This window comes from Pleurodeles waltl, chromosome 3_1 (genome assembly GCF_031143425.1).
Source record: "Pleurodeles waltl isolate 20211129_DDA chromosome 3_1, aPleWal1.hap1.20221129, whole genome shotgun sequence".
In the NCBI taxonomy this organism is placed as follows: Eukaryota; Metazoa; Chordata; class Amphibia; order Caudata; family Salamandridae; genus Pleurodeles; species Pleurodeles waltl.
The window spans coordinates 1,332,485,762-1,332,499,119 of record NC_090440.1 but is presented as its reverse complement, the minus strand read 5'-3'; the positions used below and the strand labels follow the sequence as shown (position 1 = coordinate 1,332,499,119).

The 13,358-nt window shown below is 42.3% G+C and overlaps 1 protein-coding gene across 1 annotated transcript in view; it reads right to left on the bottom strand.

Moving 5' to 3' along the window:
- Nucleotides 1–1,655: 1,655 nt before the first annotated feature.
- Nucleotides 1,656–13,358, bottom strand: part of ACTR3 (actin related protein 3) — a 220,709-nt gene continuing 209,006 nt past the window's right edge. Inside the window, exon 12 of the mRNA XM_069224689.1 lies at nt 1,656–2,572. Within this exon, the coding sequence (XP_069080790.1) occupies nt 2,477–2,572 (96 nt within the window). The 3' untranslated portion in view covers nt 1,656–2,476. The remainder of the gene's footprint in view (nt 2,573–13,358) is intronic.

Genomic DNA, 13,358 nt, shown 5'->3' with positions numbered 1-13,358 from the left:
CTGGTGGCAGTATGGGGTCACTGTCAATCTCAAGTAATAATGCACTTTCCTACAGTTGTCAAGTGGTTTAAGGAGCTATAATGCACTTGCACTTCAGACCAACGTTCTGGACATTTTTAGAGATGGAAAAGTGTTAAAGCTGTAGATTAGTGTATGTTTAATGGAAATGCAATATTTTCCAAAATAAATATTTACTGATGATTACATCTGTAAAAGACAACATATTATGAGCATAGGGAAACCTAATAAGTCTCGAATTTTTGCCCAATGTTGTATATGTGTGCATGCACACATACGTCATGTCACTATGGTGACCTCCCCATGATAACCTATGCTTGAATGCATCATTATACGTCAGCATGTCATGATGTGGTGGCCAGTTTTTTTTTTTTAATTTGCAGTTCCCTGAAGACAAAATCCCATCTTGGAACGGTAAATGTAAGAAACTAAATGTTATGCAAAAGCACGTTTAGGAAAGGAGCAACCCAATAGCAAATTGCAGGTGACAGGCCTCCTAAAAATAGGCCTCCTGAAATAAAAAAAATAAAAAAAATGAAAAAATAGGACTCCAGTATAGTGCGTGGTAGAGAGCAATGGATGAGCTGTGGTGTCAAATCATCATGAAGTGGTGGTGAGCAAGGACAGGCATGGGAAGCAACAGGCAAGGATTGAGGGTGTTGGAGCAACATGTACAACACAGTGACAAGTTTGAGAGGGGGGTGAAGAAGCACAGGAAGAGGGTGAGAGATCAAGAAAACACTCCAAAGTTGTGTTGAAAGCAAATGAAAAAGTAGTTCTCCTATTGTAAGCAGTGGACAGATGCCAGTCGTCCAAACAAAAGGATCGTTAAGAAGCTATGCTCAAGGGGAGTGACAAACAAAGGAAAAGGAAGGGCGGTAAATGAATTAGAAGTAAGCAAATGAAATTGACAAGAAAGCCAACAAATGGATAGACAAAGGGCAGATAGCAGGTCCACTGTTTGTATTGGTATTTTACACAATTCATCTTTGAAAAGAGTTAGAGCAGTCTCTAGGTAAGACCTACAAAAGTGGAAAACTGATGAAAATATTTTCTCTTTAGAAGTTCTTCATAATCACATACATGTAGTGTATCTAATCCACAGAGAGGTGCGGACAACAAGCAACTTGAGTGAGTGAATATCTGCCTTACTTCAAGAGGTTAGCTCCCTATTTACAGCACACACAGCAGAGTTAAGTAGAATGTTTATAAATATCTTCCACGAGAAAGGAGAAAAATAAATTACTCAAATACTTGTAGAGTTTAAAACTAATTGTAGACAACCTTGACGGATTACTTAGGGTTCCACAAAGACATTACCAGGCTCATGAGGTTGACGGATAAAGGAGTATTTTCTCCACAGAAGCCACAAATACAAAATCACTGCAGCAACAGAGCCGAATACTTTGATGACGTGGGGTCCTGCTGCAAAACCAGGCAGCCAGCGCAGATGAGACAAAATCAGGAAGCATAAGGAATGGTGACCAACCTTTTGCTTCCTCCTTCGTGTCCCAAGTTACCATGACCCTGGGTGTAACCATAAGTAAACACAAGTCCTTTACAATATCTTAAAACATTCCACAAATTGCGCAAATAATCAGTGTTTAAGCAATATTGAAACAAAATTCACACAGATATAAAAAGGTTGTGTCTTTATTGATAAGGTGCTAGGCTTTAAATACACCAATCTTAATAACTGGGTTTGGATTTCATCATAAATGACACAATAAAGTTCTGAATACTGGTCCAACAGTCTTGTCTTTACTCTTTTTTTTCCAGCATCTAATAGAATGAGAATGCGCGAAGTAATCAGAAAGCACTAGCAGGCAGAGGATAAATCAGAATATTTCCTTGATTCACACAGCAAGTGTTAAATTACAATGTGTGAAACTAGGATACTTATATTGGTTGCAATTTGTAATAAACTAGTCACATGAGAAAGAAAGCAGTTATGTGGCAGTTTGAGTTTTATTGTAATTATTAAATATTATAATTGCTATTGGTTGTTTTCTCAAAGGGTCAGTATTTGCTTTCTCGTTGACATTTTTTTCCTCACTGTATATAAAAAAAAGTATGAAATATAAACAAGCTCTTGCATTGTACACCCAAGGATACAATTCAAGATTTATAGAACTGACCATCTACACAAAGTCAACTCCCATCAAATGTTGGATAATCCATTAATATACAAAATATCAGGGCACGGAAATAACTAAAACCCACTTCTTTGTTTTGTTAAACACAGGATCAAATATTCAATCAGAAGGAAAAAAACAACACTTAAATCATTTTGGCTTTCTACTACGTCCTCATGTCGAAACATTAAAATATTCCTGTTGAGTTTCGTTTGGTCTTCAACTTGTGGTCATTCATTTTTTTTTAATGCATCAGCCATCTTCACTAAGATTGCGGCGAACTTATGCTCCCAAACGGTGATTACGCAGGATGCCAGATAGATTTATGACATAACTCCAAACACAGGGTTGTGGCGACAGATACTAGGACCAATCTCTTCATAATCTTTTTTGGTGTGGCATACCTGGTAGAACTCGGGCTAAAAGAGAGAAAAAAAAAACAAGGAAACTGAAACATGTGTTGTTTTTCGTGTATGCTCGCAATTTGAATTTCCAGTTTGTCACTTCCATCAAACTTGATCAAAATGTAAGTATTAGAAGGCATTATTCTTGGCATATCACCACTTAATTTCTCTCTGATAGTTCTTGAAACACCACCAAATTTTGTGGCCACCTCCTGCCACACACTACTGAAGAGCAGTGCACAGTGAGGGGGGGCGGGAGGGGGTTTAGTGGGTTGGTTGGGTGAACATATAGTAATGAAAATTACTTTACGTAAAAAATAAAAATAAAAAAAACTTCACTGAAAAAACAAAAGTTACAGGGATATTATAGTTCTGAAATAGAGTTAAAAAAACAAAGGTTACAGGGGCGCTACAGATAGGCTACCATTTTAAACGTACCAAACCATAGAAATGAACCAAATATAGTTATCTTGAGTAACTATAACTCATGTCCTAAGATAACTATAAATTGCTCCCTCGCCATACTCTGCTAATTACCGCACAAATTCCAGCACTCATGACATCTTTGACAACAGCATCGATAATTTAGCTGTGATATCTGCAGTAAAATTATTGATCACAATATTAATGATGGCATGGGCACAAGTTATAGTTACTTCAGATAACTAACTATAACTGGTACATTTTTATGGTTTGGTATGTTTAAAATGTGAGCCTAGGAGAGGACAAGACCATTCATTTAAAACTTGCAGAGCCTTGCATCTGGAGGCAGTCTCTCCCTCGGCCCCTACCTGCCAGCCCTAAACATCCACACACTGGCCATAGGTTATCCCCTTCACAGGGGCCATAAATTGTCAGGCTGCTTGTTTGCTTCGCTCTAACTTCCTAGTATGCTGCATTCACTTTGATTATAACTTCCTAGCCTACATTTTTTTTTTAAATTAAGCTTAAAGCATATGTGCTGAATTTGTCAAAATTTAGAATGTGTGTGGATGTTTATCTTTATTTTCTAGATTGGGCAGTAGTTACATGTGCTTTATACTTCATCTGCACCGCGTTCACTTCCAATTGTCCTCATTTTTGGAGGGGTTTAATTTCTCTTGCACGCCAGGCCTTTCCTGGACATATTATTTGCAGATCTGCTGCCTGTACTGTATCTGTGTGTGAGGGGAGCTTGCGTGCTACATTCTCTGTGAGGGAAGCTCAAATTGTATCTTGTGTGAGAGAACCTTGCACTTGACCTTCCCTGTGAGGGAAGCTTGCATTGTACCTCAGTGGAAGGGAAGCTTGCTTGGTACCTTCTCTGTGAGGGATGCTTGCATGGTACCTTCTCTGTGAGGGATGCTTGCATGGTACCTTCTCTGTGAGGGAAGCTTGCATTATAATTTCTGTGTGAGGGACGCCTGCATTGTACCTTCTGTGTGAGGGACGCTTGCCTTGTACCTTCTCTGTGAGGGAAGCATGCACTGCTGCTGTGCTGTACCTGCTGTGTGTGAGGGAAACTTGCACTGCTGCTGCCTTTGGCATATCTGCTCTGTGTATGAGGGATGTTTGCACTGCTGCCTGTACTTTATCTGCGGTGTGTGAGGGAAGATTGCACTGTACCTTCTCTCTGAGGGAGCATGCACTGCTGCCGGTGCTGCATCTGTTCCTTGTGTAAGGGAAGATTGCATTGTACATTCTCAGAGGGAAACTTGCACTGCTGCTGTGCTATATCTGCTGTGTGTGAGGGAAGCTTGCATGGTACATTCTCTGGGAGGGAAGCTTGCATTGTACCTTCTGTGTGAGAGAAGCTTGCATTGTATCTTCCATGGGCGGGAAGCTTGCATTGCACCTTCTCTATGATGGAAGCTTGCATTGTACCTTCTCTGTGAGGGAAGCTTGCATTGTACCTTCTGTGCAAGGAAGCTTCTACTAGTTCCTAAATAAACAACCTCTCTATCTTGCTTTCTATATATCCTATGCAGCTCTCACCCACATATATTTACCATGCCACATAATTCCACTACACAAATACTCCACACCACACAATTCTGCGCTGCACAATTCTCCAAGTAAGAAATACAAACCACAAATTTTCACTCCATACCACATCACTCCAAATCAAAACACATAAATAAAAGACAGTGTCATTTACAATGCCAAGAGCTCTAACTCTCACAAAGGCAAGACCTATTGCATTTCAAATGCTTGTTATTTGGTGTAAATCTGTTCTTAGTTTTGAAGATACAGGGAGTGCAGAATTATTAGGCAAATGAGTATTTTGACCACATCATCCTCTTTATGCATGTTGTCTTACTCCAAGCTGTATAGGCTCGAAAGCCTACTACCAATTAAGCATATTAGGTGATGTGCATCTCTGTAATGAGAAGGGGTGTGGTCTAATGACATCAACACCCTATATCAGGTGTGCATAATTATTAGGCAACTTCCTTTCCTTTGGCAAAATGGGTCAAAAGAAGGACTTGACAGGCTCAGAAAAGTCAAAAATAGTGAGATATCTTGCAGAGGGATGCAGCACTCTTAAAATTGCAAAGCTTCTGAAGCGTGATCATCGAACAATCAAGCGTTTCATTCAAAATAGTCAACAGGGTCGCAAGAAGCGTGTGGAAAAACCAAGGCGCAAAATAACTGCCCATGAACTGAGAAAAGTCAAGCGTGCAGCTGCCACGATGCCACTTGCCACCAGTTTGGCCATATTTCAGAGCTGCAACATCACTGGAGTGCCCAAAAGCACAAGGTGTGCAATACTCAGAGACATGGCCAAGGTAAGAAAGGCTGAAAGACGACCACCACTGAACAAGACACACAAGCTGAAACGTCAAGACTGGGCCAAGAAATATCTCAAGACTGATTTTTATAAGGTTTTATGGACTGATGAAATGAGAGTGAGTCTTGATGGGCCAGATGGATGGGCCCGTGGCTGGATTGGTAAAGGGCAGAGAGCTCCAGTCCGACTCAGACGCCAGCAAGGTGGAGGTGGAGTACTGGTTTGGGCTGGTATCATCAAAGATGAGCTTGTGGGGCCTTTTCGGGTTGAGGATGGAGTCAAGCTCAACTCCCAGTCCTACTGCCAGTTCCTGGAAGACACCTTCTTCAAGCAGTGGTACAGGAAGAAGCCTGCATCCTTCAAGAAAAACATGATTTTCATGCAGGACAATGCTCCATCACACGCGTCCAAGTACTCCACAGCGTGGCTGGCAAGAAAGGGTATAAAAGAAGGAAATCTAATGACATGGCCTCCTTGTTCACCTGATCTGAACCCCATTGAGAACATGTGGTCCATCATCAAATGTGAGATTTACAAGGAGGGAAAACAGTACACCTCTCTGAACAGTGTCTGGGAGGCTGTGGTTGCTGCTGCACGCAATGTTGATGGTGAACAGATCAAAACACTGACAGAATCCATGGATGGCAGGCTTTTGAGTGTCCTTGCAAAGAAAGGTGGCTATATTGGTCACTGATTTGTTTTTGTTTTGTTTTTGAATGTCAGAAATGTATATTTGTGAATGTTGAGATGTTATATTGGTTTCACTGGTAATAATAAATAATTGAAATGGGTATATATTTCTTTTTGTTAAGTTGCCTAATAATTATGCACAGTGATAGTCACCTGCACACACAGATATCCCCCTAACATAGCTAAAACTAAAAACAAACTAAAAACTACTTCCAAAAATATTCAGCTTTGATATTAATGAGTTTTTTGGGTTCATTGAGAACATGGTTGTTGTTCAATAATAAAATTAATCCTCAAAAATACAACTTGCCTAATAATTCTGCACTCCCTGTAGTTAAAGAAAACCAAATTTGTATATCTGGTGGAGCCTAAGCACAGATCTCATGGTGAAATCTCACTGCCTCTCAGGACTTCAAACAGAAAGTGTTGGCAGCCGTCTTGGTACCAATGTACATTATAGCACCCACTGAAATGCACTGCATTGAATGGCAATTTTGAGGGTCACAAAAAAGCAGAACATATAAAGGGTGATAACAGATTTTAGTTACAATATAAATCATTTGTTGGCGGTACCATATCATTTGTAAGAATTGTGGTGTTTTCTAAGGTGATTTTACCCTGTGAAAAAGCCTTTATGCTAGGATTTTATGAATGTCTGAGAGAAAACTATTTTCTCATGATTTTCCCAATGGAGGTTTGGGAAGAGGATTCAGAAGCTAAAATGAGAACATATTTTCTGTAAATTCATACTATCTTTCTCAGCCATACAAGAATAAAGTGACATTCTCAGTAAAACATGTATTGCCAATAGAAACAGCCTGACAGTTGATTCCTTTATCTTCTATTGCAGCCTCCCAGAGTGTTCTAAAGAACAACTAGAGTGTTGACTTACTTATGCGTGACACACCTGAAGCCATCTTGATTTAATCAAACTGGTAAAACTTAAAACATTTAATTTAGAAGCTAACAAAATGAGGCGGTTTATTTTGTCACATAAATTATAGTTAGTGTTGTAGAAAGAAAAAAATAGGACATGCTTTAAGTAAGTTCTCAAATAGATTTCTCCTCAATTTCATTAAAACATTCAGAAATGTGGATTGAAACATGCACTTTGAACACTAGCAGCAGACTGCCAGTTAACTCCCTAGTGATCAGCAGCTTACAGTGTTCTAATTAGCAACTAGAGTGCTAACATTCTGACTCTGTGCCAAATGTGTGGCACATATGAAACCCATCTTGATGGGCTCGAATTGGAAAACACAGCATTTTCAACTACAGTAAATAAGGAAAATAAGGAGCTTCATAACAAATAAGTCTCCCAAGATGGCCACCAGACGAGAAAAAGCCCAAATATCACCCAAATGTAGCCCAATGACAGAATTGTGCAAAACACGTATTTCTTTGCTTATTTGCAGTTTTATATAGTGCATACTTGACCCGAAGTTATTGGAGTGCATTACATGAGCATCAGTTACATTAAACAAGGACGTGCTTATTTTGGTTTTAGGCATGGGGAGATTAAGTGATTTGACGAGACTCACAGGATATTGAGCTGATGCCAACTCAAACCTGAATCTCCAGTTGCCAAGTCTGCAGCTCTGACCTTAATACCAGATCTTCTCCCCTAAGAGTACCAAATGTACCAAATAACTAAGTGATCAATTGGATTAAAAAAAAAAAAAAAGACAGCAAATAATTTAAAAGTGCTTTATCGCTGTTTGAGAAATGAGAAAATATGTCCTCATTTTAGTTTTTTAGAGCACTAACGATAATTTCTATGGGATAAGACCCTCATTTAAAAAAATTTTTTTAAAAAGAAATGCTTTAGGTATTACAGTTTTGATTACATAAAAATGACCTTAGGCATGCCACGCTTTTAATAAATATAACATTTTAGCAATCTAGTAGTTCATTAGGATAATGTGGGAAGGCAGAGGTCAGGGGCACAGACTTAGATAATTGAGGACAAGGAGAAGGGTACAGAGGCAACAGGTTGACCATGCTGGGCAGGCAGGTGGCGAAGTGGTAGTACAATGCACCATGAAGGGGAGGGTAAAGGGGTGCAGGGGCAACAAACCAACCATTCAGGACAGGCAAGAGAGGCTGTGACAATTTTAAAGACTGAGGGCAGAAGGAACAGGCAGTGGCAGAACAACCATATATGCCAACAGAACAGATTTAGGCATTAGAATCCCAGTGTTTTTAAGCCCAAAAGGGCTTTAATTTACCTGCCTCCTGCCTAAAATCTCCTCTTTTTCAATGTAAGTCAATTGGAAAAATCAATTCCCCAGGCTTTTTCCCCCCCCAATATCTCCCTCTTACCAAGTTCAAAATGTTGGCAAGAATGGTACAATTGATCACAGAATGGCAGGAGGAATAGGGAAGGGGCATGGACTCAGATAACGGAGCACAGGACAGAGATGAGCAGGGGTACCAAACTGACCTTACAGGGAAAGCATCAGCACAATACACTACACAGGATAAGCAGGATGGCAGCGCAGCACACTGGAACACGGAAAGCAATGAGGAGGTGACAGGGCCATGTGCATGGACAACAGAGAGCAGAGGGGAAGAGGCAAGGGCAGCAAGCTGACTATACAGGACAGACGGGAGGGACAGCTGCAGCATAATGGACCATGACGGTCAGAAGGAAGGGGGCAGTGGCAGCACATCAGACTATGCAGGGCAGAGGGAGAGGGCTGGTGCATGGACTCTGACCAAGGGTAGGTAGGATGTGGATGGGGCAGCAAGCTAACTGTTCAGGGCAAGTGGGAAGGGCAGTGGCAGAACAACGGCATCACAGGGCTGTAATAATGGAACAGGGGCAAGGCCCTGGACAATGGATGGCAAAACCTATCATGCATTGCGATGAGCATCTTACTTAACGGTAAAAAAAAGGCTAGACATTCACTGGGGGGAAGGGGGGGAGGGAGAAGAAAAAGAAAAATCAAGGTTACAGGGTCGTTATAGTTCGAAAATACAATAAAACAAAATCCTGGAAATTCACTAAAAAAACAGGGGTTACAGGGACTATAACTTGCGCCCTCACCATGCACTGCTAATTACCCCAGATATCACATCCCTCATGACATCTTCTTTCACATCATTAATAAGATGACTACTATTTGCAGTAAGATTATGCAACTATGCATGGCGAGGGTCCAGTTAGTTACCTTAGGGCCAGAGTTATAGTTACTTGAAATAACTAACTAAAACTGCAGTATTTCTATGATTTTGTGTGTGTAAAACCTGAACCCAACCATAACTTCCCTGTAGCCTTTGTTTGTTTTTTTGTTGGTGAATTTCCAATTTTTTGTAAAAAAAATTCTATTTCCTAACTAAAACGTCCATTTAACCTTTGTTTTTTTCAGTGTAAATACATGTGTAGGTATAGATACAAACCCACAGATATCAAATACACACACATTTCTCAGTGAGAAAACACTGTTCAGCAAAAACAAATCCGAAATAGTTGTGAAAGTCAGAATTTGTGAAATGCATATGCATTCAATAACTTGCTCCTATACAATGTGTTGCTCTTGGTTGACACCTTTTATTTACTTGGGCCATTGGCCAAGTGATGTAAACAGTACGATGGGTGGTGTGAGTTATTGTATTCATGCCATAGTATAACCGGTGAATTTAAGGGTCTTTCAGGTTTGTATTTGTCGAACCATAAATAAACTTTTCATTTTTTCAGTCAATTTCTGAAGGTTTTTTCTTTTTTTTTTAATGTTCTGTATTCAACTGCAATGTTCCCATTTTGTTCTGTACAAGGCCTTTTGGTCTTGGGCAGCAACAGTGACTGGTGTCACAACATTGCACCCTACCAAAGCTTACGCCCAACCATAATCTTACTCTTTTTAAAAAATATTTATTTGTGAAATTCATAAAAATCACGATTATTATTTCCATGATTTTTCTGAAAATAGTGTCCACTTACAAATACAAAAATGGCAGTTTTGTGATCATCAGTATGCAGCTTTTATTGTGGAAAGTTTATTTTTTCAGTTTTTAACACTATTTTCCACACCTCTGAGTGTCCCCTGGAACTTGCCTGCAGTTGGCTACCTCTCATTTGCCACCCAAATGCTGCAAATTGTTTTTTAACTGTGCCAAAATTGCGATTTTTCAAGATGGCAGGATAAATTATTTTTGACCTCGATCATGATTCAATCTCTCAACAATGTAACTGCTAGAGATCACAAACTTCATAATTCTTGAATTTAGGCAACAATATATGCAACCATATTACCTCCTAAACCCCCTTAGTACATTTGTGTAACCTTAATATCTCAACTTCTGGACGGCTTTACACCAATGCAACAAAAAATGTTTTCTGAGTAAAGTTCTACCATTCAAGTTAACTTTGGCATGAATCCTTTCATCGCATGTTGGAGCGGTGAGCAACACTTCTCAAGGAAGCTAAAATGAAAACACACATTTTAACACCCTCTAGATTTCCACCCCCTTTAAAAGGAACTGCATGAAAATTGGCATGCCAGTCCTTACCAGCATAACCTAAGCTAGTGCCAAATGTTGGTCAGATCCATTCATAAAAACTACACAAAATAAAAATGTCCTTTTAATGGAAACAGTGGCTGAACCATAACTACACAGTATAATATTATACAAACAGATTATACATCTCAAATATACACACAGATATATATGGAAAATGTTACTTACCCAGTGTACATCTGTTCGGGGCATGTAGTGCTGCAGATTCACATGCTATGCATGGCTCTTCCGACATTTACTGTTGGGCTCTGAGTGTTACAAGTTGTTTTTCTACTAAGAAGTGTTTTTGGAGTCACAGGATCGAATGACTCCTCCTCTCAGTTCCATTGCGCATGAGCATCGACTCCATTGTTAGATTGTTTTCCCGCAGAGGGTGAAGAAAGGAGTATAGAAATACAAAGCCATGTCCATGCAAATGTAAATGTATATGCATATGTACAAATGTTAGTAACTTAAACGACTACAGGCTTTCGGGGAGGAGGGAGGATGCGTGTGAATCTGCAGCACTACATGCCATGAACAGATGTAAGTGACATTTTCCGTTCAATGGCATGTGAAGCTGCAGATACACATGCTATGCATAGACTACAAAGCAGTTTGTCCTCCCAAAAAGCGGTTGTAAGGAAATGCCTCCTTGGCATGGTTACCCCCTGACTTTTTGCCTTTGCTGATGCTATGTTTTGAATTGAAAGTGTGCTGAGGCCTGCTAACCAGGCCCCAGCACCAGTGTTCTTTCCCTAACCTGTACTTTTGTATCCACAATTGGCACACCCTGGCATCCAGATAAGTCCCTTGTAAATGGTACCCCTGGTACCAAGGGCCCTGATGCCAAGGAAGGTCTCTAAGGGCTGCAGCATGTCTTATGCCACCCTGGAGACCCCTCACTCAGCACAGACACACTGCTTAATAGCTTGTGTGTGCTGGTGAGAACAAAATGAGTAAGTCGACATGGCACTCCCCTCAGGGTGCCATGCCAGCCTCTCACTGCCTATGCAAGTATAGATAAGTCACCCCTCTAGCAGGCCTTACAGCCATAAGGCAGGGTGCACTATACCATAGGTGAGGGCACCAGTGCATGAGCACTGTGCCCCTACAGTGTCTAAACAAAACCTTAGACATTGTAAGTGCAGGGTAGCCATAAGAGTATATGGTCTGGGAGTCTGTTTTACACGAACTCCACAGCACCATAATGGCTACACTGAAAACTGGGAAGTTTGGTATCAAACTTCTCAGCACAATAAATGCACACTGATGCCAGTGTACATTTTATTGTAAAATACACCCCAGAGGGCACCTTAGAGGTGCCCCCTGAAACCTTAACCGACTATCTGTGTAGGCTGACTGGTTCCAGCAGCCTGCCACAACCAAGACATGTTGCTGGCCCCATGGGGAGAGTGCCTTTGTCACTCTGAGGCCAGTAAAGCCAGCACTGGGTGGAGATGCTAACACCTCCCCCAGGCAGGAGCTGTAACACCAGGCGGTGAGCCTCAAAGGCTCACCCCCTTTGTTCCAGCACCACAGGGCACTCCAGCTAGTGGAGTTGCCCGCACCCTCCGGCCACCACCCCACTTTTGGCGGCAAAGCCAGGGGAAATAATGAGAATAACAAGGAGGAGTCACTGGCCAGTCAGGACAGCCCCTAAGGTGTCCTGAGCTGAAGTGACTAACTTTTAGAAATCCTCCATCTTGCAGATGGAGGATTCCCCAATAGGATTAGGGATGTGACCCCCTCCCCTTGGGAGGAGGCACAAAGAGGGTGTACCCACCCTCAGGGCTAGTAGCCATTGGCTACTAACCCCCCAGACCTAAACACGCCCTTAAATTGAGTATTTAAGGGCTCCCCTGAACCTAAGAATTTAGATTCCTGAAACTACAAGAAGAAGAGGACTGCTGAGCTGAAAAACCCCTGCAGAAGAAGAACAGAAGACACCAACTGCTTTGGCCCCAGTCTTACCGGCCTCTCTCCTGCCTTCCAAAGAAACCTGCTCCAGCGACGCTTTCCAAAGGACCAGCGACCTCTGAATCCTCAGAGGACTGCCCTGCTTCAAGAAAGACAAGAAACTCCCGAGGACAGCGGCACTGCTCCAAAAGAACTGCAACTTTGTTACAGAGGAGCAGATTTAAAGACCCCTGCAAATCCCCGCCAGAAGCGTGAGACTTGCAACACTGCACCCAGCGACCCCGACTCAACTGGTGGAGAACCAACACCTCAGGGATTACCCTCCGGCGACTCCGAGACCGTGAGTAACCAAAGTTGTCCCCCCCCGAGCCCCCACAGCGACGCCTGCATAGGGAATCCCGAGGCTCCCCCTGACCGCGACTGCCTGAACCTAAAGTCCCGACGGCTGGAAAAGACCCTGCACCCGCAGCCCCCAGCACCTGAAGGAACGGACCTTCTGTGCAGGAGTGACCCCCAGGAGGCCCTCTCCCTTGCCCAGGTGGTGGCTACCCCGAGGAGCCCCCGCCTTGCCTGCCTGCACCGCTGAAGAGACCCCTTGGTCTCTCATAGAAAACCATTGGAAACCCGACGCGTGTTTACACACTGCACCCGGCCGCCCCCGCGCTGCTGAGGGTGTACTTTTTGTGCTGACTCGTGTTCCCCCCCCGGTGCCCTACAAAACCCCCCCTGGTCTGCCCTCCGAAGACGCGGGTACTTACCTGCAGGCAGACTGGAACCGGGGCACACCCTTCTCTCCATTGAAGCCTATGTGTTTTGGGCACCTCTTTGACCTCTGCACCTGACCGGCCCTGAGCTGCTGGTGTGGTAACTTTGGGGTTGCTCTGAACCCCCAACGGTGGGCTACCTTGGACCCAAAACTGA